The sequence below is a fragment of the Nerophis ophidion genome, linkage group LG27 (assembly GCF_033978795.1).
Source record: "Nerophis ophidion isolate RoL-2023_Sa linkage group LG27, RoL_Noph_v1.0, whole genome shotgun sequence".
In the NCBI taxonomy this organism is placed as follows: domain Eukaryota; kingdom Metazoa; phylum Chordata; class Actinopteri; order Syngnathiformes; family Syngnathidae; genus Nerophis; species Nerophis ophidion.
The window spans coordinates 11,495,085-11,520,172 of record NC_084637.1 but is presented as its reverse complement, the minus strand read 5'-3'; the positions used below and the strand labels follow the sequence as shown (position 1 = coordinate 11,520,172).

Here is a 25,088-nt window from a genome sequence, read left to right as displayed (position 1 = left end):
TTTTCTTGGATTTTCAAATTCTATTTGAGTTTTGTCTCTCTTAGAATAAAAAATGTCGAGCAAAGCGAGACCAGCTTGCGAGTAAATAAATAAAATTTAAAAAATAGAGGCAGCTCACTGGTAAGTGATGCTATTTGAGCTATTTTCAGAATAGGCCAGCGGGCTACTCATCTGGTCCTTACGGGCGACCTGGTGCCCGCGAGCACCGCGTTAGTGACCCCTGCTCTATAAGTATGTATTGGGGCGTACCTGGCTGCCACCACCATTGACTGCCGCTGTCCAAACAACGTGAAGGAATGAGGGACGCCCCACTCTTCTTCACTTTCTCTAATCTGCACATGGACATGCAAATAAATCCCCAAATCAAGTCTACAAATAAAGGAGGATTTCAATGATACATTTTTGAGCAATTTGTTGGAATACCGTCATGCCATAGAGGGGAAGCTGGCCGTGGACTTTGAACTGGTTGGACGGTGTCATCCCCCGACTTGTGTACACCAAGGAATCGCTGAACTGGAGGCAAGAAGTCAGGAAAAAGGCTGCATTATCTATTTTGGTCTGAGGACCCAAATTGTCTCAAATGTAACTTGTATCAAGTTTTTTTTCATGTCAGGGTGAATAGTGCCAATTCCGAATTTTACATAACCCACTCAGGCCTTTTTCATATATGGAAATACATCAAATATACACAACATAGCCAAAAGTATTAGGCCACCTGCCTTAAATCACATATGAACTTGAAGTGAAGTGCCATTCCCATTTCTAATGTAAAGCGCTTTGAGTCTGTAGAGAAAAGTGAAGTGAATTATATTTATATAGCGCTTTTCTCTAGTGACTCAAAGCGCTTTACATAGTGAAACCCAATATCTAAGTTACATTTAAACCAGTGTGGGTGGCACTGGGAGCAGGTGGGTAAAGTGTCTTGCCCAAGGACACAACGGCAGTGACTAGGATGGCAGAAGTGGGAATTGAACCTGCAACCCTCAAGTTGCTGGCACGGCCGCTCTACCAACCGAGCTAAGTGTTATTTCAATTTAATTCACAATTCACTTCACTACTTTGTATTAGAAATGGCAACAGGGGAGGATGAATGCCCCACAACACGAGGATAGAGAAAAAGAAGGAGCGTATTGACTATGGGCTACAATGGCAGACATGTGCAAATTTTCCTGACTTATGCATATCAGCAAGCACCAATAAGTAAGAAAATTTGATTTTGCATAATGAAGCGACAGAAAATGCCAGATAATATGTCTCCTACTAGGTGCCATTTTTTGGGCCTTCTTCACCAGACCTGGGCAAATTAAGGCCCTGGGGCCACATGCGGCCTGTTAAGCTTTTCAATCTGGCCTGCCGGACATTCCCAAATATTTGGGAATCTAGGTCACAGCAGCCCAGACGAGGCACCAAGCAGTGTGGGCGGGAAGCGTTCCCACAGACGCGGAAGGAGCTTTTCACAACCAATTTCTAAAGCTTAGTGATGTATCAGATGTATCAAATTGTAGGTGGGTTTATTTTATACCCTTCGTTCATATTTCACTGTTTGTGGAATTTTTGTTGCGTTTCACTTGATTGTAAAATATGTAGATAGAAAGGGGGTGTGACATTCATATGTTGTCAATATTCAGTGTTTTATCGTTCATAGACAAATTCAAAATTACATTATGTTTTTTAAGGCGGTCTGTCATAACGTCTTAAGCATTCAATCAGACATTATTGTAAAGTTTTGTATTAGTGTCCCTAAAAATAGATATACCGGCCCCCAGACACACTTTTTTCTCTAAATGTGGCCCCTGAGTCAAAATAATTGCCCAGGCCTGTTCTACACACACCATAATAATACCCATATGTTGAAGCACACTACGTCTGACTACGGTAGCCGTGATGTTTCCGACATCCCATCAAGCGTCGCAGCTTTGTATCTTATAAAAGTGGTACTAAAACATTTTGAGAGATTTTTGTGCATGTGATGTTCTTTATTCTCAATGAAACATCATCATTTAGGTCTATCTTGATAGCGTCATTTATTGAACAGGCATCAACCTGCATTATCTCTTATGTGTGACTGCCATCTACCGGTGACACTTATCATTACACAGTGTAGCAATTAAAATTTGTTTGAGGTGAGTAAGGTCTACCAGAAAATTACATACAAAAGGTGCACAAGGTAATAAGGCACACTGTTGATTTACAAACCCCGTTTCCATATTAGTTGGGAAATTGTGTTAGACGTAAATATACACAGAATACAATGATTTGCAAATCCGCTTCAACCCACATTCAATTGAAGGCAATACAGAGACAAGATATTTGATGTTCAAACTCATAAACTTTTTTTTTTCAATTAATAATTAACCCCCATACCATCAAGACGCTGGCTTTTGAACTTTGCGTCGATAACAGTCTGGATGGTTCGCTTCCCCTTTGGTCCGGAGGACACGATGTTGAATATTTCCAAAAACAATTTGAAATGTGGACCCGTCAGACCACAGAACACTTTTCCACTTTGCATCAGTCCATATTAGATGATCTCGGGCCCAGAGAAGCCTACGGCGTTTCTGGATGTTGTTGATAAATGGCTTTCTCTTTGCATAGTAGAGCTTGAACTTGCACCTACAGATGTACCGACGAACTGTATTTAGTGACAGTGGTTTTCTGAAGTGTTCCTGAGCCCATGTGGTGATATCCTTTAGAGATTGATGTCGGTTTTTGATACAGTGCCGTCTGAGGGATCGAAGGTCACGATCATTCAATGTTGGTTTCCGGCCAATGCTGCTTACGTAGAGTGAAATCTCCAGATTCTCTGAACCTTTTGATGATATTATGGACCGTAGATGTTGTAATCCCTAATTTTCTTGCAATTGCACTTTGAGAAACGTTGTTCTTAAACTGTTTGACTATTTGCTCACGCAGTTGTGGACAAAGGGGTGTACCTCGCTCCATCCTTTCTTGTGAAAGACTGAGCATTTTTGGGGAAGCAGTTTTTATAACCAATCATGGCACCCACCTGTTCCCAATTAGCCTGCACATCTGTGGGATGTTCCATATAAGTGTTTGATGAGCATTCCTCGACTTCATCAGTATTTATTGCCACCTTTCCCAACTTCTTTGTCACGTGTAGCTGGCATCAAATTCTAAAGTTAATGACTATTTGCAAAAAAAAAAAGTTTTATCAGTTTGAACCTCAAACATGTTGTCTTTGTAGCATATTCAACTGAATATGGGTTAAAATGATTTGCAAATCATTGTATTCCGTTTATATTTACATCTAACACAATTTCTCAACTCATATGGAAACGGGGTTTGTATGAGGAAATTAAAGGGTTTTTAAGTGCTCCGTATCGTCCTTAAAATACGGTAAAAAGCATGTCATACCAGGAAGAACATTCTCTGCTGCAGGCCTTTCCCGGAGAGCTTGCTGAGGCATCCGAGCCTGATGAACTCCTGTGAGTCCAACACAAAGGCATTACTATTGCACAGAGGAAATGTGTCTTATTCATCAAAGTGTCTGACCCTTCCAGGGATGGCCAGGTTTTCAATGCCTGTTAGGTCCTTCTTTAGCTCCAGAAGCTTCTGGAAGTTCTCCATCTTCATCATTGTGCCTTGCAGCTGCAGCACCATCTCTGTGATGTCCGCCAGTGCAGCTGCAAAGAATCAAGAGCATGCATGTGTTAAGGGGAGGTTGTAAGGTAGAGGCAAGACTTTTTGTATTTTTTTTTAATTTATTTTACCTCTGGAGTCCCTGAAGTCATCATGAGTGGGCGGGTAGTGTTTGCAGAGCCTTTCCAGGATGAGTTTGTAGTGCAGCAGGCGGTGGAGCGGCCGCAGGAGGAACATGTAGAGGGGGAGGTAGCACACTCTTTGCTGTTCCAGCTCTCGACACAAAGCCTCCGCCTTGCGACTCGACCTAAGATGAATGGGGACGGTTTGAAACGCCCCCCCAAAATGCGGATGCTCACTCAACTGCACGTACGCCTACCGACAGACTCGTTCCAGTTCCACCAGGCACTCGGAATGTTTCTGCAGGTGAGCCGTCAGCTGCTGCAGATGAGAGAAAACTGTCATGGACAACTCATAGTACAGCAGCATAGTGGAGGTCAGATAATAGTTCTATTACCCTTAGACCGTGAATGTTCTTAAGCAGAACGTCAGCGATTCTTTGATGGTCTCCTTTAATGTGTGCATTGGATCGACTCTCCCTGAGAGGGGGAAAAGAAAGCATTATTTCCATTGATGACTGATTCTTTTATGTATTTTACATATAATGCAGTGCCTTAATATTAGGACATATGCATTTTACAAACCCCGTTTCCATGATTTGGGAAATTGTGTTGGATGTAAACATAAACAGAATACAATGATTTGCAAATCATTTTCAACCCATATTCAGTTGAATATGCTACAAAGACAACATATTTTATGTTCATTAGATGAACTTTTTTTTTTGCAAATAATCATTAACTTTAAAATTTGATGCCAGCAACACGTGACAAAGATGTTGGGAAAGGTGGAAATAAATACTGATAAAGTTGAGGAATGCTCATCAAACACTTATTTGGAACATCCCACAGGTGTGCAGGCTAATTGGGAACAGGTGGGTGCCATGATTGGGTATAAAAGCAGCTTCCATGAAATGCTAAGTCATTCACAAACAAGGATGGGGCGAGGGTCACCAATTTGTAAGCAAATTGTCGAACAGTTTTAGAACAACATTTCTCAACGAGCTATTGCAAGGAATTTAGGGATTTTACCATCCACGGTCCGTAAAATCATCAAAAAGTTCAGAGAATCTGGAGAAATCACTGCACGTAAGCGATGATTTTACGGACATTTGATCCCTCAGGCGGTACTGCATCAATAACCGACATCAGTGTGTAAAGGATATCACCACATGGGCTCAGGAACACTTCAAAAAACCACTGTCAGTAACTACAGTTGGTCGCTACATCTGTAAGTGCAAGTTAAAACTCTACTACGCAAAGCGAAAGCCATTCATCAACAACACCCAGGAACGCTGCTGGCTTCGCTGGGCCCGAGCTCATCTAAGATGGACTAATGTAAAGTGGAAAAGTGTTCTGTGGTCTGACAAGTCCACATTTCAAATTATATTTGGAAACTGTGGACTTGGGGTCCTCAGGAACAAAGAGGAAAATAACCATCCGGATTGTTCTAGGCGCAAAGTTCAAAAGCCAGCATCTGTGATGGTATGGGGGTTTATTAGTGCTCAAGGCATGGGTAACTTACACGTCTGTGAAGGCATCATTAATGCTGAATGGTCCATACAGGTTTTGGAGCAACATATGCTGTCATCCAAGCAACGTTATCTTGGACGCCCCTGCTTATTTCAGCAAAACAATGCCAAGCCACGTGTTACAACAGCGTGGCTTCGTAGTAAAAGAGTGCGGGTACTTTCCTGGCCCGCCTCCAGTCCAGACATGTCTCCCATCGAAAATGTGTGGCGCATTATGAAGCGTAAAATACGACAACAAGACACCGGACTGTTGAACAACTTAAGCTGTTAATCAAACCAGAATGGTAAAGAATTCCACTTTCAAAGCTTCAACAATTACTTTCCTCAGTTCCCAAACGTTTATTGAGTGTTGTTAAAAGAAAAGGTGATGTAACACAGTGGTGAACATGCCTTTTCCCAATTACTTTGGCACATCTTGCAGCCATGAAATTCTAAGTTAATTATTATTTGCAAAAAAACAAACAAAGTTTATGAGTTTGAACATCCAATATCTTGTATTTTTAGTGCATTCAGATGAATATGGGTTGAAAAGGATTTGCAATTCATTGTATTCCGTTTATATTTACATCTAACACAATTTCCCAACTCATATGGAAACAGGGTTTGTAGATAAGCCAGGTCTAGTCCCAGGTCCAAAGTATTTATCCTCTAAAAAAACTTTATTACTGAGATAGAGTGGTACCTCAACTTTAGAGTGTTTTGGAATAAGAGCTGTCTCTCGGCTTTAAGTTGCAAGCAAACATTTTAGTTTGAAGTATCCACGCCATTAGTTGGCATACAAAATGCCAAAGTGAACCCTGTAAGATCCAAACAAAACATGTGGTCATACTTTCTAGCAATAGCTTAGACTTAGAGATCAACATATCTTTGTTTTCCAACCACTGGAACAGAGAAGGTGAGTGTGAAGGACGATGTTGAGAAGAAGTTGATGACATTCATTGAATTAAAGAGTGAAACAACTTGGTTAAGTAAGCTTATCACTGCCAGTCTGCAGCACACTAAGACAGATTTAGTCTAATGCCATCAAATTAAGTTAAATTTAAATCTAAACGGCAGACATTTATTTATCCATGAAAATATGGAAAAGCCGCTGATGGTGTTTTTGATGGAGAAGCAACTCGAAGTAGATACTGTAGAAGTACACTGTACAAGGTAAATGCTGTGAATTATTATTACATTAGTTCATAAAATTACTGTAGTTGTTTGTTGTACACACTATTGTATTGTTTTTATGCAAAAATATCTCAGTAAAAGTTTGCTTTTCTTTTTAATTGTGCTGTTTTTCGGGCAAAGCATCAAATACATTGATTTAAATTCATTTCAATGGTAGACTATGATCTGCGATGAGCAAGCGACTTGTCCAGGGTGTACTTAGCCTTCCGCCCGATTGTAGCTGAGATAGGTACCAGCGCCCCCCGCGACCTCAAAAAAGGGAATAAGCGGTAGAAAAATGGATGGATGGATGGGTAGACTATGATTGCAGATACTAGTGTTTTGAGTTAAAAATCTCACTCACAGAAACAATTTAGCACGTAAGTTAAGGTATTACTGTATTTTATTTTACATTACACTATTTTGGTTTGACTCCTGTAACACAAGCTAAGATATGCATGTTTTGTTCAGATAGCTGAGCATCGATTAAACTACATTGGATTTCGCGTCTTTAATGCACAAAATGAACCCAGACATTCTTAGATTCAGCCACTGCAAGGCTAACTGGAGAAAGTTTAGTCACCCCTGACTGTGGAGGCTCTTTAAATATTAAACCAGTGCACGGTTTACATTCAGTAAGGTTTAGTAGTCAATAATTTCAGCAGCAGGTGTCAGGCGAGAGCCACGATTGTCTTACAAAAACATGACTGGAACATATTAAGAGAGCTCTGCAAGAACCCACAAAACAGCCGGCATTTCACTTTTTAAAGGCCTACTGAAACCCACTACTACCGACCACGCAGTCTGATAGTTTATATATCAATGACGAAATATTAACATTGCAACACATGCCAATACGGCCGGTTTAGTTTACTAAATTACAATTTTAAATTTCACCCGGGGTTTCTTGTTGAAAACGTTGCGGAATGATGACGCGTGTTTGTGACGTTATTGGTTGGAGGGGACATATTAGCCCAGCCCCACACACGGCTAAAAGTCGTTTCTTTTCATCGCATAATTACACAGTCATTTGAACATTTGTGTTGCTGAATCTTTTGCAATTTGTTCAATTAATAATGGAGACGTCAAGTAAGAATGCTGTTGTTGCAAAGCGGTGGATTGCAGCTGCCTTTAGCACCGAAACACAGCCGGTGTTTGTTTGTTGTGAAGCTTTAACACAGAACGGTCGAGCCAACATGTTTCTCTACGTCAACCAGCCAGTTTTAGGATGGGAAAATTGTGATATTAAGTCAGCTCTTACCGGAGACTTCGGTGGATTATGGGACCTCCTGCAGCAGCTGTCAAAAAAGTAGCTTTGATCTTGGCTCCTCGATGGCTTCTCTCAGAGACTCTGGTGTTCACAGCAGCCCTCCGACTTTCAGGTATGACTTTTAGAATCTCACTAAAATACTATTAACACAATAAGCAGATAAAGGATTTTCCAGAATTATCCTAGTAAATGTGTCTAATTACATCTGAAACGCTACCACTGCCGTCGCCCGGAGCAGTCGCTTTTTATAGCTCGGTATAACTCGGTTGGTAGAGCGGCCGTGCAAACAACTTGAGGGTTGCAGGTTCGATCCCCGCTTCCGCCATCCTAGTCACTGCCGTTGTGTCCTTGGGCAAGACACTTTACCCACCTGCTCCCAGTGCCACCCACACTGGTTTAAATGTAAGAATTGGATATTGTGTTTCACTATGTAAAGCGCTTTGAGTCATTAGAGAAAAAGCGCTATATAAATATAATTCACTTCACTTTTTATTTTTTTGTACTGCCTCACTCTAACTTTCGTCATCCACAAATCTTTCATACTCACTCAAATTAATGGGGAAATTGTGGCTTTCTCGGTCCGAATAGCTCTTGCTGCTGGAGGCTATCATTATAAACAATGTGAGGATGTGAGGAGCCCTCACACCGGTGACGTCACGCGCACATACTTCCGGTAAAGTGAAGGCTTTTTTTACTAGCGACCAAAAGTCGCGAACTTTACCGTGGATGTTCTTTACTAAATCCTTTCGGCAAAAATATGCCAATATCGCAAAATGATCAAGTATGACACATAGAATGGACCTGCTATCCCCATTTGAATAAGAACATGTCATTTTAGTAGGCCTTTAAAGATGCAACTAAAAATGTAATTGCATCATTATTATACTGTCAAAGCTCTGATACTCACCACTGGGTCAGTCTCTGCTCCACCTCCTTCAGGAACTCCTGGTGGAACTTGTGGACTGGATCGTAGTTGGATGATATTAGGGTCCTGACAGAGGCCGGGAATACTTCTTCGTCTTTTTCTGCCACACTCTGGAACACCTGGGATTAACAGAAAAGACCAGAAAAGAGGTCCAAAAATAGATGAGGGAGCAATGAGACAGGTAAAAGCAGAGGGACTAGAAAGCTCAGCAGCAAGAGCCAAAGAAAATATTTTTAAGAAGTTTTAAAAAGATCCCAGCACACGCCTTCATCCCCACATCAAAGTTTCTGGGAACGAGTGCTAAGGAGCAACACATGTGAGAGGGACAAAAGTATTCAATTAGGATTTTTGCATTTGCCATCTAGAGCTGGGTCCCTGCACACGTTTACAGCCACAACCTTTTCAGCTACTGCTTCTTTTCAAAGACGGGAAGAGCGTAATCCCAAAAAATGCTGAGGAATTAAGCAGCGAAATTCAACACATAACTCTGCCATTTGCATAACTGACAATGCCGCATTGCAAAACGTGAGTAAAAAACCATGAGAAGCGAAACAAACATGTTTGGAGCCACAAATAACCGTCCCACCCGCATGGCGACCTCAGATGGGCCCTTCAGTCAGTGGTTCTCAACCTTTTTTCAGTGATGTAACCCCTGTGAATATTTTTTTAATTCAAGTACCCCCTAACCAGAGCAAAGCATTTTTGGTTAAAAAAAAGAGATAAAGATGTAAAATACAGAACTATGTCATCAGTTTCTGATTTATTAAATTGGATAACAGTGCAAAATATTGCTCATTTGTAGTGGTCTTTCTTGAACTATTTGGAAAAGAAGATATAAAAAAAAAAAAAATTGAAAAATAAACAAGTGATTCAATTATAAATAAAGATTTTTACACATAGAAGTAATCATCAACTTAAAGTGCCCTCTTTGGGGTTTGTAATAGAGATCCATCTGGATTCATCAACTTCATTCTAAACATTTCTTCACAAAAAAAGACAATTTTAACATCAATATTTATGGAACATGTCCACAAAAAATCTAGCTGTCAACACCAAATTTTTTTTCACAGTTTATGGACTTACATTCATATTTTGCTGAAGTATTATTCAATAAATATATTTATAAAGGATTTTTGAATTGTTACTATTTTTTTAATATTTTGGAAAAAATTTCACGTACCCCTTGGCATACCTTCAAGTACCCCCAGGAGTGCGCGTACCCCCATTTGAGAACCACTGCCTTAGGTATTCAACTCAGGGTTCAATGCCTGACTATTCAACTGCAAGGTTGATAATTCAAATCAATCTTCTTCAAATGAAATTCTTCACTATTCATTCTCTTTGAAGTGAAGTGAATTATATTTATATAGCGCTTTTTCTCTAATGACTCAAAGCGCTTTACATAGTGAAACCCAATATCTAATTTTTACATTTAAACCAGTGTGGGTGGGACTGGGAGCAGGTGGGTAAAGTGTCATGCCCAAGGACACAACGGCAGTGACTAGGATGGCGGAAGCGGGGATCGAACCTGCAACCCTCAAGTTGCTGGCACGGCCGCTCTACCAACCGATCTATACCGGATGTTTTAGTTTTTTTCTTTTATATATAAAATCATGCTCAATTCAATTCGGATTTTTGACCAAATCACTTGCCAAACTGGTAACTAGGATCTCTCCCTGCTTTGTCTTCTTAGTCTCTGGTAAAACAAGGCCTGCAGGGTTTCTGTTTATTCAGGGTAAGTCTGAAGATTAAGTTCGGATATGCAGTATTGTACTGTGAAGCTGGTTAACTTGTTAGGAGGATATGTCGCCGTTTGTACAGTATTTGTTTGTTACTGTAGCAAATGCGCCTACTGTTTAAAGTATCAATCAATCAATCAATGATTATTTATATAGCCCTAAATCACTAGTGTCTCAAAGGGCTGCACAAACCACAACGACATCCTCGGTAGAGCCCACATAAGGGCAAGGAAAACTCACCCAGTGAATTAAGAAAAATAAGAGACTTGGTTAATTGAACAGGGGCTTTAATTGCAGAATTGTAGGCCACAGTAGAAAGGGGATTCATATGGCCCCTTTTCATCATGATTTACCTGACACATAAAACGTGACGGGGCTTCACGGTGGCAGAGGGGTTAGTGCGTCTCCCTCACAATACGAAGGTCCTGCAGTCCTGGGTTCAATTCCAGTACAGTTCAATTCAAAGTACAGTGGAATCTCCATTTACGGACTACTCATTGTACAAATTTTTCAATTTACAAAACACAGACCGAATGAAAATATGTTTTGTACAACATTGTCTCAGTATATGAGAGGTCGGCAACCCGCGGCTCTTCGATCACTCTAATGTGGCTCAGCTGCACGATTTCCAACACCCCCGATTATCCCGAGATATTTTTCCGGAGTTTAATGCTTCTCACAGCAATCACCCGGGGCCGACATTCTCCGTTTTTCACCAAGTCGATAATATTGAGGGCGTGCCCTGATGGAAATGCCTTTACAACCCTCTAAAACTCATCATCGCCCCCGCTTTTACACACTGCTACCTGCATGCCAGCTGGTCACATGTAGTATGCAGCCTCTGTTGATAAACGAATGTGACTGCAAGACATACTTGGTCTGCAGCTATACAGGTTACACTGGGAGTTGTGATATAAACAACTTTAACACTCTTACTAATATGCGCTGTCACGCCAAATTTCTTCCCCCCTACAAAAACCTTCCCCCCCATTTACTTCCGGGGTCATGAGTAATTTTTTTAATACAGACGTTTTGTTAAAGCTATATTATAAAAAAAATTAAAAAATAATTTACAAACACAAGCTATGGGATGACGCATTTACTTCCGGGGTCACGTTTCCTCTTATGTCATCCCATAGCTTGTGTTTGTAAATAGTTTTTTAAATTTTATATAATATAGTGTTAACAAAACGTCTGTATTTTTATAATATAGCGTTATATTTTTATAATATAGCGTTATATTTTTTCTAATATAGCGTTAACAAAACGTCTGTATTAATCGTGACTCTGGAAGTAAATGGAGGGGGGGGGGCTTTGTAGGGAGAAGAAATTTGGCGTGACAGCGCCACACTGTGAACCCACACCAAACAAGAATGACAAAACACATTTCGGGAGAACATCTGCATTGTAACACAACATATTAGCACAACAGAACAAATACCCAGAATCCCATGCATCCATGACTCTTCCGGGCTACATTAAAAACCCCCGCTTGCACCAAACCCCGCCCCCCCCAACCCCGCCCATTTCAACCGACGCACGGAGGATGTGAGGAGCTCTACAACCCGTGACGTCACGTGCACATCGTCTGCTACTTCCGGTACAGGCAAGGCTTTTTTATTAGCGACCAAAAGTTGTGAACTTTATCGTCGATGTTCTCTACTAAATCCTTTCAGCAAAAATATGGCAATATCATGAAATGATCAAGTATGACACATAGGATGGACCTGATATCCCCGTTTAAATAAGAAAATCTCACTTCAGTAGGCCTTGAAGTGTGCAGTCTTACTTTTTGATTCATACTTTCTATTGGCTTCCTTACCTCAGTGATGACCTGCAGGTCTTTGAGATAAGTCCTCTCGGTGGTCAACAGCTCCTTCGCGATGAAGTAGGCCTTGTCCGTGGGACACTTCTGGACAGAAACATAAAAGCGTCAAGGTCTGTCCAACTAAGTCCGATTATATATTCCTCCCACCTTCCTCCTGGCCTCTTCTTCTTCGTCGTTACGAACATATCCGGCGTCGGTGAGCAGTGGGCTGGTGAGTGGCGAGAGCTGACTCGGGGCCACCACACCAACAACGGTGCCGTTGACCGCTCCGTTCGCCGCCAAGTGCAGCGGTGAAACCTCCGCTGCAGGACTTCCTGGAGAGGGAGGAAGATGAGGGGAACAAAGAGTGAGATAACGCGAAAGGGAGGCAACAGACTGAATAGAGAGGTCAGCAGCTACTGCAAGAAAGTCACTGCCAAGTTGAACTTTGACTACGATGTTGAAAACAATCCTCCACACTGTAGCAACATGGCAATGAATTTCAAGGTGAGAAGATCCTTACGAGCCTTTTCTGTGACAGGAAGTAGTAGTGTTAGTCGCAAGGCATGTACATACAGTAGTGGTGCATGCTTTAAAAAAGGCCTCACTAAACAGGACACAGGTAAACGGAGCGCTGACTAGACATTCTACAAGAACTAACTACAGATTGTGATGTCATACTTGCCCGGTTCCAAAGATCTCAGCGTCCACATGCTGGTGGCTTTCTCAACAACAACAACAACAACAACAACAAAAATGGATAAAGTGGAAAAACCACTGAATGCAGATCAGTGTGAGACGGCTGCAAGAACTTACCAGTGTGGCCAGACACAGAAACGTGAGCAAGTCAAAAGAGTGCAGGAGCAACAAAGCACGACATGCAGATGGTGTGTGTGTGAGCGTGTGTGTGTGTGTGTGTGTGTGCAGGGTTGTGTTGGACCCAAGACAGAAAATCCTCAAGTTCAAACTGGAAACATGCAAGGTGTTTTTTTGTTTGTTTTTTATTGTGTATTTGTTTGACGCTAACGCAGACAAGGATGTTACAGTGTTAAACACAGGGATGAAGGAAGTACAATCCAGCAGGTGTTGGGAGGTGAAAATAAGATGTGAAAAATATGTGAGACATATTTTAGTGTGCAAAGCACAATACAGAGTGATTGACAGTTATGTTGGCAGCAGCTTGTATACGGTTTATTGCAAGCTCAAGCTTTAGAGTGCATGAGAAAACAATAAGGGTCTTTCCACCGATTCGGAGCCATTTGCGTCCCCAGGAAATTAAATGTATCAACGCACGACAGAATTTACTAAAAACCCAATTGTTTTTTAGGCAAAGTGCTGATTTTTAACTACCTTGAACACTGGAAAAACTGTATTTGGTGCTGGTCCCCGCTTACTAAAATTGGACTTTACCATGAAATACAAGAATTTAATCCTTCATAAATGTTATACACTCGCACACATACATACCTGTATTTATATGTATATATACCTGTGTATATATATGTATGTATATATATATATATATACATATATATATATATATATATACACATATATATATATATACATATATATATATACATATACATATATATATACATATACATATATATACATATACATACATATACATATACATATATACATATATATATACATATATACATATATATACACATATATACACACATATACACATATATACATATATATATACACATATATACATACAGTACATATACATACATACATACATACACACACACACACATATATATACATATATATATGTGTGTATATATATATTTACATATACACATATATACACACATAAATATATATATATATATATAGTGTATATACACACACACACATATATATATATATATATACATATATATATATATGTATATATATATATATATACATACATATATATATATATGTATATATATATATATATATATATATATATATATATACGTACACGTATATATGTGTGTGCGCGCGTTACTTCTTATCCCAATAATACTAAAAAAAATTTATATATATATATTTTAAAATCCACATTTAAGTAGTGTTCCTGGGTTTTCACTCCGTCCTGTTATCCTAACATTACCCACTCTGAAAAATTGGGAATATTCCACAAATCACAAAAGTAAAGTCACTCATTTATTTTTCAGTTTTTCTATATTCGATTATGCTTCGGGTCTGAGCACACATATTAGTTGTTTCTTTTAAAACACAAGTTTCTGTTGAATCCCTACAGATCACTTAGTGAGAACATGCGGTTACCATAAAATTCTATGGAGCTATAGTTCATGTTTTTGCTAATAAATCATCCCTATTACTTAAATTAGTAATTTTCCACTTAGGAACCTTGTACGAAAATAAAATAAAAGATACACATTTAGAGTGTATTATCAGATTTAGAGGTAAAAAAACAAATTTTGAGGGAGATACAACAAGCAAATAGTATCAATTCGGTGGAATGGCCCATAAATTAAAGACATGCAAAGTCATGTAATCCCAATGAATCTACCATTGCCACAGTGCATAAAAAAATACACAAAACTTGCCTCTGTTCTATTCCATATATCCATAAAATAAAGTATAACAATCTATTACTTTGTCATAATTATCTGATACGGCACATTAAAATTACCATTAGCTTTTTGATGAGTGAAGCAAAGGTGACTCAACTCCAGCACGTTTGTTTGACATTCATCTGACAAAAATCATACTTGCACAACTTAAATAAATACAGAGACTCTCTTCTTTGTTTTTTTTTAAGCATACAAACGCATTAAAAGGAACTTTACTTGTGTCTGTCTATGTCGCCCTCCCACCCACTGGAGTTGGGGCATCTTTGCCTTGCCTCTAAAAGTCCACAGTGAGGAAACTTAGGGGCGAATGGTTCCTAAATGTTTAGAAGGGAATTGTGCTGTAAATCGATTAGTCGACAGTGCTCCATATGAGCACTGTCCAGCTTCTCAAACATTATGGAACCATTAAGGCCCTGAATATTGAGTGACCAAGTGAGCAAGAACAGAGCAGAATGACAGAAAAAGGCGCTTTTGTAGTTAACATGCAAAATTGTGGGGAAAATCATGCTCAAAAACGCTGACTTTAAATTATACCAGACATAGCCAAAGTGAGAAATGTCACTCATTAGTAGGAATTAAGCAGTTTACAGTTATCCGCAAAGGTTGAATTAAGACGTTTCACCTTTAATCCAAAAGGCTTCTTCAGTTCTAAATTTTAGGTGTGGAGTCCCTCTATATTGTACTATGACTCTGGTAGGGGATGTTGTTGTGCTGCATAACCACATTTATCAATCAATCAATCAATCAATCAATGTTTACTTATATAGCCCTAAATCACTAGTGTCTCAAAGGGCTGCACAAACCACTACGACATCCTCGGTAGGCCCACATAAGGGCAAGGAAAACTCACACCCAGTGGGACGTCGGTGACAATGATGACTATGATTTATGCATCACAATAGGTACCAACTGACAAAACAAGTCATTAGCGGCCACTCTTACCGTGGATTGAGACAACCTATGAGGGAGAGATCTCAGGACTGGACGTCGTTGTAAACCAGGGGTCACCAACCTTTCTGAAACCAAGAGCTACTTTTTGGGTACTGATTAATGCGAAAGAATACCAGTTTGATACACACTTAAATAAATTGCCAGAACGAGCCAATTGGCTCAATTTACCTTTAATAAATAAATCTATATATATATAAAAAAATGGGCATTTCTGTCTGTCAGTCCGTCGTACATTTTTTTTTCTTTTACGGAAGGTTTTTGTAGAGAATAAATGATGAAGAAAACACTTAATTGAGCGTTTTTAAAGAGGAGAAAACAGGAAAAAAATGAAAATGTTATTTTGAAACATAGGTTATCCTCAATTTAGACTCTTTAAAATTCAAAATTCACCCGAGAAAAAGAAGAGAAAAACTAGCTCATTCGAATCTTTTTGAAAAAATTACAAAAACAATTTATGGAACATCATTAGTAATTTTTTCCTGATTAAGATTAATTTTAGAATTTTGATGCCATGTTTTAAATAGGTTAAAATCCAATCTGCAATTTTTTAGAATATATAACAAATTGGACCAAGCTATATTTGTAACAAAGACAAATCATTATTTCTTCTAGATTTTCCAGAACAAAGTTTTTCAAAGAAATTCAAAAGATTTTGAAATAAGATTTTAATTTGATTCTACAGATTTTCTAAATTTGCCAGAATAATTTTTTGGAATTTTAATCGTACTAAGTTTGAAGAAAAATTTCACAAATATTTTTCGTCAAAAAAACAGGAGCTAAAATGAAGAATTAAATTAAAATTTATTTTTTATTATTTACAATAAAAAAAATGTATTTACTTGAACATTGATTTAAATTGTCAGGGAAGAAGAGAAAGGAATTTAAGAGGAAAAAAGGTATGTGTTTAAAAATCCTAAAATCATTTTTAAGGTTGTATTTTTTTCTCTGAAATTGTCTTTCTGAAAGTTATAAGAAGCAAAGTAAAAAATAAATGAATTCATTTAAACAAGTGAAGACCAAGTCTTTAAAATATTTTCTTGGATTTTCAAATTCTATTTGAGTTTTGTCTCTCTTAGAATAAAAAATGTCGAGCAAAGTGAGACCAGATTGCTAGTAAATAAATAAAATTTAAAAAATAGAGGCAGCTCACTGGTAAGTGCTGCTATTTGAGCCATTTTTAGAACAGGCCCGCGGGCGACTCATCTTGTCCTTACAGAGCAACCTGGTGCCGGCGGGCACCGCGTTGGTGACCCCTGTTGTAAACTGTGGTAATGACATGGTGTCGATGGCCGAAGACGCAAACCTCTTCTGTTTAGACAAAGCCTTTCTCGTTTGATATGAATGACTTCTTTCAAAACAGGCACCCCCTTTTCTCTGGAATGGGACAATCTTTGGGGTAAAGATGTCTGGACGTTGTAAGCCATGGTCATGATATGATGACGATGGGTGCTGACAAAAACCTCCTTTGTTTAGACAGGGCCTTTCTAGAAATGTATGACTTATTTCAAACCAGTGGTCACTCTTCCCGTGGAATGAAACAATCGACGGGGGGAGAGATCTCAGGATGTTGTTGTAAGCTATGGTAATGATATAGTGACGATGGGTAATGGAGCAAACCTCATCCTCTGTTTAGACAGGGCCTTTCTAGGTTGATATGGATGACTTCTTTCAAACCCGCAGTCCTCCCATCCAGAATTTGGACATTATTGTCCTTACATGAATGTTTTGCAGATTGGTTGTTCACCAAGCAACCCTGACGCACCCAAAAAAGATATGAAAGACTCCACTACCTAAAAAAAATATAACTCAAGAAACCTTTTGTATTAGAGAGTCCAGTTGCCTTGATTCAATCTTTGCGGAGTACCGTAACCTGGATGACTGACGATCTACACAGACATAATCAAACAGTTCCATGACAGGTTCTTCATAGTCATGAGCATTCTTCAGAAATGTGTGTGACAGTAAAGAAATAGCAGAACAGTACAAAATTCAATAATGTGGTGAAAAATGAGGGGAAAAAAAGTCCAAGGAGGAAAGTGCAGAGCTGGTTTGTGTGATTGTGTTTGCATGCCAGGAGCAAGCCAAGCAGACGGCATAGATGCAAACTAGTTGACGTTTGGGGATTAGCCTACTGTGAGTACAAAGGTGTAAAACTGTAAAGACTGGAAAAGGCCCACCAAAGTGATAGAGCTTCAGTTATCAAAAAATACAAACGATATATAAAGGTTATTCTTACTCACTACGCTATTGAAATACATATCTAAGTTTAAAATACAAAGTCCTACAAAAGTATCAACCACAGACACACAGTGCAAGTATGAAAGTGCTCCAAAAGACAAAAGGATGTGAGCTCGAAGGCAGTGAGAGAACTCTCGCAACAATCCTTATTCCCAGAACAAAGATGACTCAAACAGGCTGCCATTCTGAAATCACCCTAAGAGTTTAAACCAGCACCAATGCTCTAAAAACAAACATATTCCTCTTTGATAGTCAACTATGAACCTAACGTATTGCACGAGACAACAAATAAAACACTATAACCTAACCTCAGTAGCTTTCTGCGCTTCAGTGTGTTAACCATACAAAACAAGTGGAACAAGTGTCTACAGGCGACAAAATTCTAATTTCTGCTAAGGAACTACAAATAGGTGACTTACGCTTCATTAATTCTTCATATGTTTGCAGGATGACTAATGATTTTTCATCTAAACAAACATCTCCATTAATAATACAGTTTGGGTTATGGCACATTGTCAAAGGGGAACATTATCACCAAACCTATGCAAGCGTCAATATATACCTTGATGTTGCAGAAAAAAGATCATATATTTTTTTAACCGATTTCCGAACTCTAAATGGGTGAATTTTGGCAAATTAAACGCGTTTCTGTTTATCCTTTTCTGAGCGACGACGTCAGAACGTGACGTCATATCGGTACTCAACGCCATTTTTCCTGAGTCAAATCAGCTCTGTTATTTTCCGCTTTTTCGACTATTTTCCGATACTTTGGAGACATCATGCCTCGTCGGTGTGTTGTCGCGGGGGGTGTAACAACACAATCAGGGATGAATTCAAGTTGATTTACATAGAAAGTGCATCGATTAGCACGGCATGCTAATCGATGCTGACATGCTATTTAGGCTAGCTGTGTACATATTGCGGCATTATGCTTCATTTGTAGCGATATTTACATCCAGCCTTTCCCTCCATCCACATTTAATGCCAAACAAACAAATACCAGTCAACGGATTTAAGTTGCTCCAGTGTCAAGAGATGCGAAAGTCCCTCGTTTGGTTTTCACCGGCGATGCTACGACAGAGATGGCAAGAATGTCTGGATATCCTGCGACACTCAAAGCAGATGCATTCCCAACGATAAAGTCAATGAAATCATAAAGGTGAGTGCTGTTGATGTTATTGACTTATGTGCTAATCAGACATATTTGGTCGCGGCATGATTGCCAGCTAATCGATGCTAACATGCTATTTAGGCTACCTGTATGTACATTTGAAACTATATTTACATCCAGTGTTTTCTTCCACCCACATTTAATGCGAAACAAACACTTACAAATCGACGGATTTAAGTTGATCCAGTGTCAATGTGAAAGTCCTGATCGGTCGGTCTGCACATTTCACCGGCGATGCTAAGACAGACATGCATGGTCGAATAGCGTCAATAGCTATTAGCTCAATAGCTTCAGTTTCTTCTTCAATTTCGTTTTCACTATCTGCCTCCATACTCCAACCATCTGTTTCAATACATGCGTAATCTGTTGAATCGCTTAAGCCGCTGAAATCCGAGTTGGAATCCGAGCTAATGTCGCTATATCTTGCTGTGCTATTCGCCATTGTTTGTATTGGAATCGCTATGTGACGTCACAGGGAAATGGACAGTGGCTTAGGAAAATAGCGAAAATCAAGCACTTTAAAGCTCTTTTTAGGGATATTCCGGGACGGGTATAATTTTGAAAAAAACTTCGAAAAATAAAATACGCCACAGGGAACTGATTTTTATTGGTTTTAACCCTTCTGAAATTGTGATAATGTTCCCCTTTAAATATCACCTGGCTAGCATTACTTCCTTCAAGCAGATCTCTAACAAGATGCCAGCAAACCTTCACTGTGTCAGTTTGCGTGCCAACAAAAACCGACTCCGACTTTCCAATTCCTAACCTATAAGCCTCCTTTTCAAAAGGCAATAGGACACGGTATTACCGGTATTTCTAAACGATGTCAGCAGATATCCTGGTTACATAAGCTTCTGACAGTCATCAGAACCAATCTGCCGCGCTCGCGCATTAAGGGAAGAACAGGTTTGCAACCCACCGTCGCTTGTTTACATCCCTAGAATCCCATTGTTTAAAAGATTCATGACTTTTACAGTCCAGGAGAGTGTAAATTATTCAATAATTTGCGTTCATTATGAGCAATGTTGCCTAAAACATCAACTGGCAACTCACGTGACGCAAGTTAGAAGAAAATGGGCGGCTTAATTTAAAGGGGAACATTATCACCAGACCTATGTAAGCGTCAATATACACCTTGATGGTGCAGAAAAAAGACCATATGTTTTTTTAACCGATTTCCGAACTCTAAAAGGGTGAATTTGGCGATTTAAACGCTTTTCAATTGATAGCCTGTCGAGCGATGACCTTTCACCGGTGACGTCACAACATGAAGCACTCCGCCATTTTCTTAATCTTATTACACGCACCAAGTCAAATCAGCTCTGGTATTTTTCTGATATCCACACAAGAATGTGTGGATATCCTGCGACACTCAAAGCAGATTAATTTCCAACAATAAAGTCAACGAAATCTGCAATATTGGAAGATAGACCACAACTGAATCTGCCCGAGTGCGAGCTATTCAGGGACGACGGCAGTCTCTTCCCGCAGACGAGCGAGGTAAACACCCTGGATATGATTTATGCCAATTCTTTTTCTGTCTCGTTTTGTTGATGTTATTGACTTATGTCAGTGGTTCCGAACCTGGGTTCGATCGAACCCTAAGGGTTCGGTGAGTCGGCCTTAGGGGTTCGGCAGAGGTCAAAACACACCCGACTCGTCGTGTAAATACAAACCTTTCCCTGTCGGCGTAATACGGATACGGCAACAGCTGACTGATTTGTAGGTGGGTATTTTGTTGTGGGTTTATGCACTGTGTTGGGTTTTGTTGTTTGAACAAGGTGATGTTCATGCACGGTTCATTTTCTGCACCAGTAAAAAAAACATGGTAACATATGGGGAACATATATATAGTTACCATTAATTAGTTGCTTAATAACATGCAAATTAGTAACATATTGGCTCTTAACTTTGAATTATTAAGTACTTATTAATGCCTTATTCGACATGGCCTTATTATAGCCCTAACCCTCTAACCCTGACACTAACCCTAACCAAATAACTCTAAAATTAGTCTTTATTACTTAGAATATGTTCCACTACTGTCCAAATAACTCCAAATTAAGTCTTTGTTACTTATAATGTGTTCCCCATTCTAAAGCGTTACCAAAAACGTCTATTTTATTATTATTATTTATTTTTTTCACTAAAAAGGGTTTGGTGAATGCGCATATGAAACTGGTGGGTTCGATACCTCCAACAAGGTTAAGAACCACTGACTTATGTGGAGTGTGCTAATCCGACATATTTGGTCACGGCATGACTGCAAGCGAATCGATGCTAACATGCTATTTAGGCTAGCTGTATGTACACATTGCATCATTATGCCTCATTTGTAGCTATATTTGCATCCAGCCTTTCCCTCCACTCAAATTTAATGCCAAACAAACACATACCAATCGTTGGTTAGAAGGCGATCGCCGAAATTTGTCCTCGCTTTCTCCCGTGCCGCTGTCTGTCGTGATATGGCTCAATAGCTTCAGTTTCTTCTTCAATTTCGTTTTCGCTATCTGCCTCCACACTCAAACCATCCGTTTCAATACTTGCGTAATCTGTTGAATCGCTTATGGCGCTGAAATCCGAGTCCGAATCCGAGCTAATATTGCTATACCTTTCTGTGCTATCCGCCATGTTTGTTTCTGTGTGATCACGCTGTGACGTCACAGGATAATGGACGGGTGGATATAACGACGGTTAAAATCAGGCACTTTGAAGCCGTTTTTGCATAATGGGTAAAATTTTGAGAAAAACTTCGAAAAGTAAAATAAGCCACTGGGAACTGATTTTTATTGGTTTTAACCCTTCAGAAATTGTGATAATGTTCCCCTTTAATCTCAGCAGCTGAAAACGCGACCGCCTATATCTTCCTCGTTGAGGTTGTAGCAACCTTCCTCCTCCTCTACTTCCCCATTTTCACCATCCTCCAATTGCAGACTCCCAAAGGAGAATTTGCTGCGAGGCAGCGGGGATGAGGACACGCCGTTTGAGTTTACCGAATTCATGGAGTTGACAGCGGCAGGATTGCCGTACATTAGCGGGTGGCTGTAGGCGCTGCTGCCCGTGTCAGACTCCGTGTCGCTGGTGTCGCTGCCGCTGCTGGTCGAACCATCGATCATTTGGACTGGCTGGTTCAGGTTGTTACGGTTGTTAAAAGCCGCGGGTTTACCATGGTGGCCAAACAAGCGCTGCACCGTGTTTGACTGTGCCTGACCCGGAACCATCAGGTTCCCGGTATGATTGCCGTTAGTTATGATCATTCTCCGCTCTAGCGGAGCTGAGGAAGGGGTCTGAGAATGCAGCCTGGAGCGATGAGGACTGGTTTGATGGATAGGTGTGGACGTAACTTGGCTCAGAATAAACGGATCGGTATCGGAGCGGTTGCGCATGTTGTTGTTGCACGGTTTGGCAAAATGTGTCGGTGTGCGGTTGGAAATAATGGGGGAGTAGCTGCTATAGTGGTTGGGTGGCGAGACAGTGGGCGCCTCTCCAGGCATCACCCCGGGACGCTTACTGAAATAATGCCCGCCGTCATCCCAACGAGGCGTTGAATGAGGCTGGCCGTTGGTCACCTCGCCATGACCGAGCGAGTTTGTGCGGTGGTGAAAGCTGTTCATTACCGGGCTGGAGCACTGACTGTGAGTGCCCTTTCCTAACGGGCGACCCGGTGTCGTGAACCGCCTCTCTCGGCCCTGAAAGATCTCGTCCAGTAGCGTGCTATGGAGCGGCAGGCGGCCATGATAAGAACCGCCATTTAACAAAGTGTCATCTCCTTGGATCTGATGGCTACCATTAAGCTTTCTGCACTGAGACTGATCGCTTTTGTTACCCGGCATATCTTGTGACGATCCCTTCATATCTCGCTGATTGGTGTGGTAGAACCCATTAACAACCCTGAACAAACTCCCATTTGGGGCCCCGTTACACCCTGCGTACTTCTTGTCACTGCTGTCGTTTGCTTGGCCGCAACCTGCGCCGTTCTTTGCCACGTCACATTCGCTGTCTACGTCGCTGCAGTCTATGTAAGGAATAGAAGAACTGCTGCCTTTGTTTGCCCTGCAGGATGGACCTGGGATGAGAAACTGCTGGTTCGGCACAGAGCCCGCACCGTTGTGGTTCTGTCTTGCATCTAAGCCAGGACCGGCAGGTATATCGTGGAAGCCGTTGGTGGTGGATGTTGCCCCTGGCAACTCTTGAGTGCTGTTCAAGTCCACTTGTCTGGAGGAGTCAGGTCGATCTTCTATGGGCATGGACATGCCGCTCTGCCAGACAAAGCAGTGGGCCAGAAGCTTTATTAAAGGACTCTGATTTTCAAATAATGCAAATAAGATTACTCGCTTACCTCCTTTGGCACTTGCAATCTGAAAGAAGATGACTGATGGGGCATGCTGCTACTGGAGACAATCTTACTGTGCTTCCTGACAAAGAAGAGTTAACAGTTAAAGGCCAACTGAAATTAGATTTTCTTATTTAAACGGAGATAGCAGGTCCATTCTATGTGTCATACTTGATCATTTCGCGATATTGCCATATTTTTGCTGAAAGGATTTAGTAGAGAATATCGACGATAAAGTTCGCAACTTTTGGTCGCTAATAAAAAAGCCTTGCCTGTACCGGAAGTAGCAGACGATGTGCGCGTGACGTCACGGGTTGTAGGGCTCCTCACATCCTCGCATTGTTTATAATCATAGCCTCCAGCAGCAAGAGCTATTCGGACCGAGAAAGTGACAATTTCCCCATTAATTTGAGCGGGGATGAAAAAATTGTGGATGAGGAAAGTTAGATAGAGGCACTAAAAAAATTAAAAAAAAATAAAATAAAAAAAGAGACTGCTCCGGGCGGAGGCAGTGGTAAGTGAAGTGAATTATTTTTATATAGCGCTTTTCTCTAGTGACTCAAAGCGCTTTACATAGTGAAACCCAATATCTAAGTTACATTTAAACCAGTGTGGGTGGCACTGGGAGCAGGTGGGTAAAGTGTCTTGCCCAAGGACACAACGGCAGTGACTAGGATGGTGGAAGCGGGAATCAAACCTGCAACCCTCAAGTTGCTGGCACGGCCACTCTACCAACAGAGCTATGCCGGTGGTAGCGTTTCAGATGTAATTAGACACTTTCACTAGGATAATTCTAGAAAATCCCTTGTCTGCTTATTGTTTTAATAGTGTTTTACTGAGATTCTAAAGTCATACCTGAAAGTCGGAGGGCTGCGGTGAACGCCAGTGTCTCTCAGAGAAGCCGATGAAGGAGCCAAGATCACAGATGCCTTTTTGACAGCTAAAGGAGGAGGTCCCATAATCCACTGAAGTCTCCGGTAAGAGCTGACTTAATATCACAATTTTCCCATCCAAAAACTTGCTGGTTGACGTAAAGAAACATGTTCGCTTGACCGCTCTGTGTTAAAGCTTCACAACAAAGAAACACCGGCTGTGTCTCGGTGCTAAAGGCAGCTGCAATCCACCGCTTTCCACCAACAGCATTCTTCTTTATAGTCTCCATTATTAATTGAACAAATTGCAAAAGATTCAGCAACACAGAAGTCCAAAATAGTGTGTAATTATGTGATGAAAAGAGACGACTTTTAGCCGTGTGTGGTGCCGGGCTAATATGTCCGCTACAACCCGAGACGTCACGCGCACGCCTCATTATACGCGTCATTATTCCGTGACGTTTTCAACAAGAAACTCAGCGGAAAATTTACAATTGTAATTTAGTCAACTAAAAAGGCCGTATTGGCATGTGTTGCAATGTTAATATTTCATCACTGATATATAACCTATCAGACTGCGTGGTCGGTAGTAGTGGGTTTCAAATTAAATGTCTAGCATGAAACAAGGACTCCAGTCTCACCTTTCAAATGGAACTTTCTTTGGATCGGAGTCTTTTACATAATCAATGATCTGCTTCTGGGTTCGTCCACTGCAAAAACAAGGCACAGAATGACGATTGAGCAGTTGGAGAAGATATGACCAAAAAATAAGG

General features: G+C 40.4%; 1 protein-coding gene across 2 annotated transcripts in view; it reads right to left on the bottom strand.

The window, feature by feature from the left end:
* LOC133544074 (FERM, ARHGEF and pleckstrin domain-containing protein 1-like) overlaps nt 1-25,088 on the bottom strand; it is a 96,753-nt gene that overhangs the window by 15,058 nt on the left and 56,607 nt on the right. The window contains exons 11-23 of one of the 2 annotated variants that reach the window (XM_061889117.1): nt 24,957-25,025; nt 23,450-23,525; nt 23,177-23,369; nt 12,313-12,479; nt 12,160-12,246; nt 8,581-8,717; nt 4,118-4,199; nt 3,980-4,041; nt 3,732-3,907; nt 3,514-3,644; nt 3,376-3,444; nt 424-513; nt 250-332 (exon numbers count right to left, since the gene is read on the bottom strand). In XM_061889117.1, the coding sequence (XP_061745101.1) occupies nt 250-332; nt 424-513; nt 3,376-3,444; nt 3,514-3,644; nt 3,732-3,907; nt 3,980-4,041; nt 4,118-4,199; nt 8,581-8,717; nt 12,160-12,246; nt 12,313-12,479; nt 23,177-23,369; nt 23,450-23,525; nt 24,957-25,025 (1,422 nt within the window). Of the gene's footprint in view, nt 1-249; nt 333-423; nt 514-3,375; nt 3,445-3,513; nt 3,645-3,731; nt 3,908-3,979; nt 4,042-4,117; nt 4,200-8,580; nt 8,718-12,159; nt 12,250-12,312; nt 12,480-23,176; nt 23,370-23,449; nt 23,526-24,956; nt 25,026-25,088 lie in introns of both variants that reach the window. The other variant, XM_061889116.1, reaches the window with a different exon arrangement.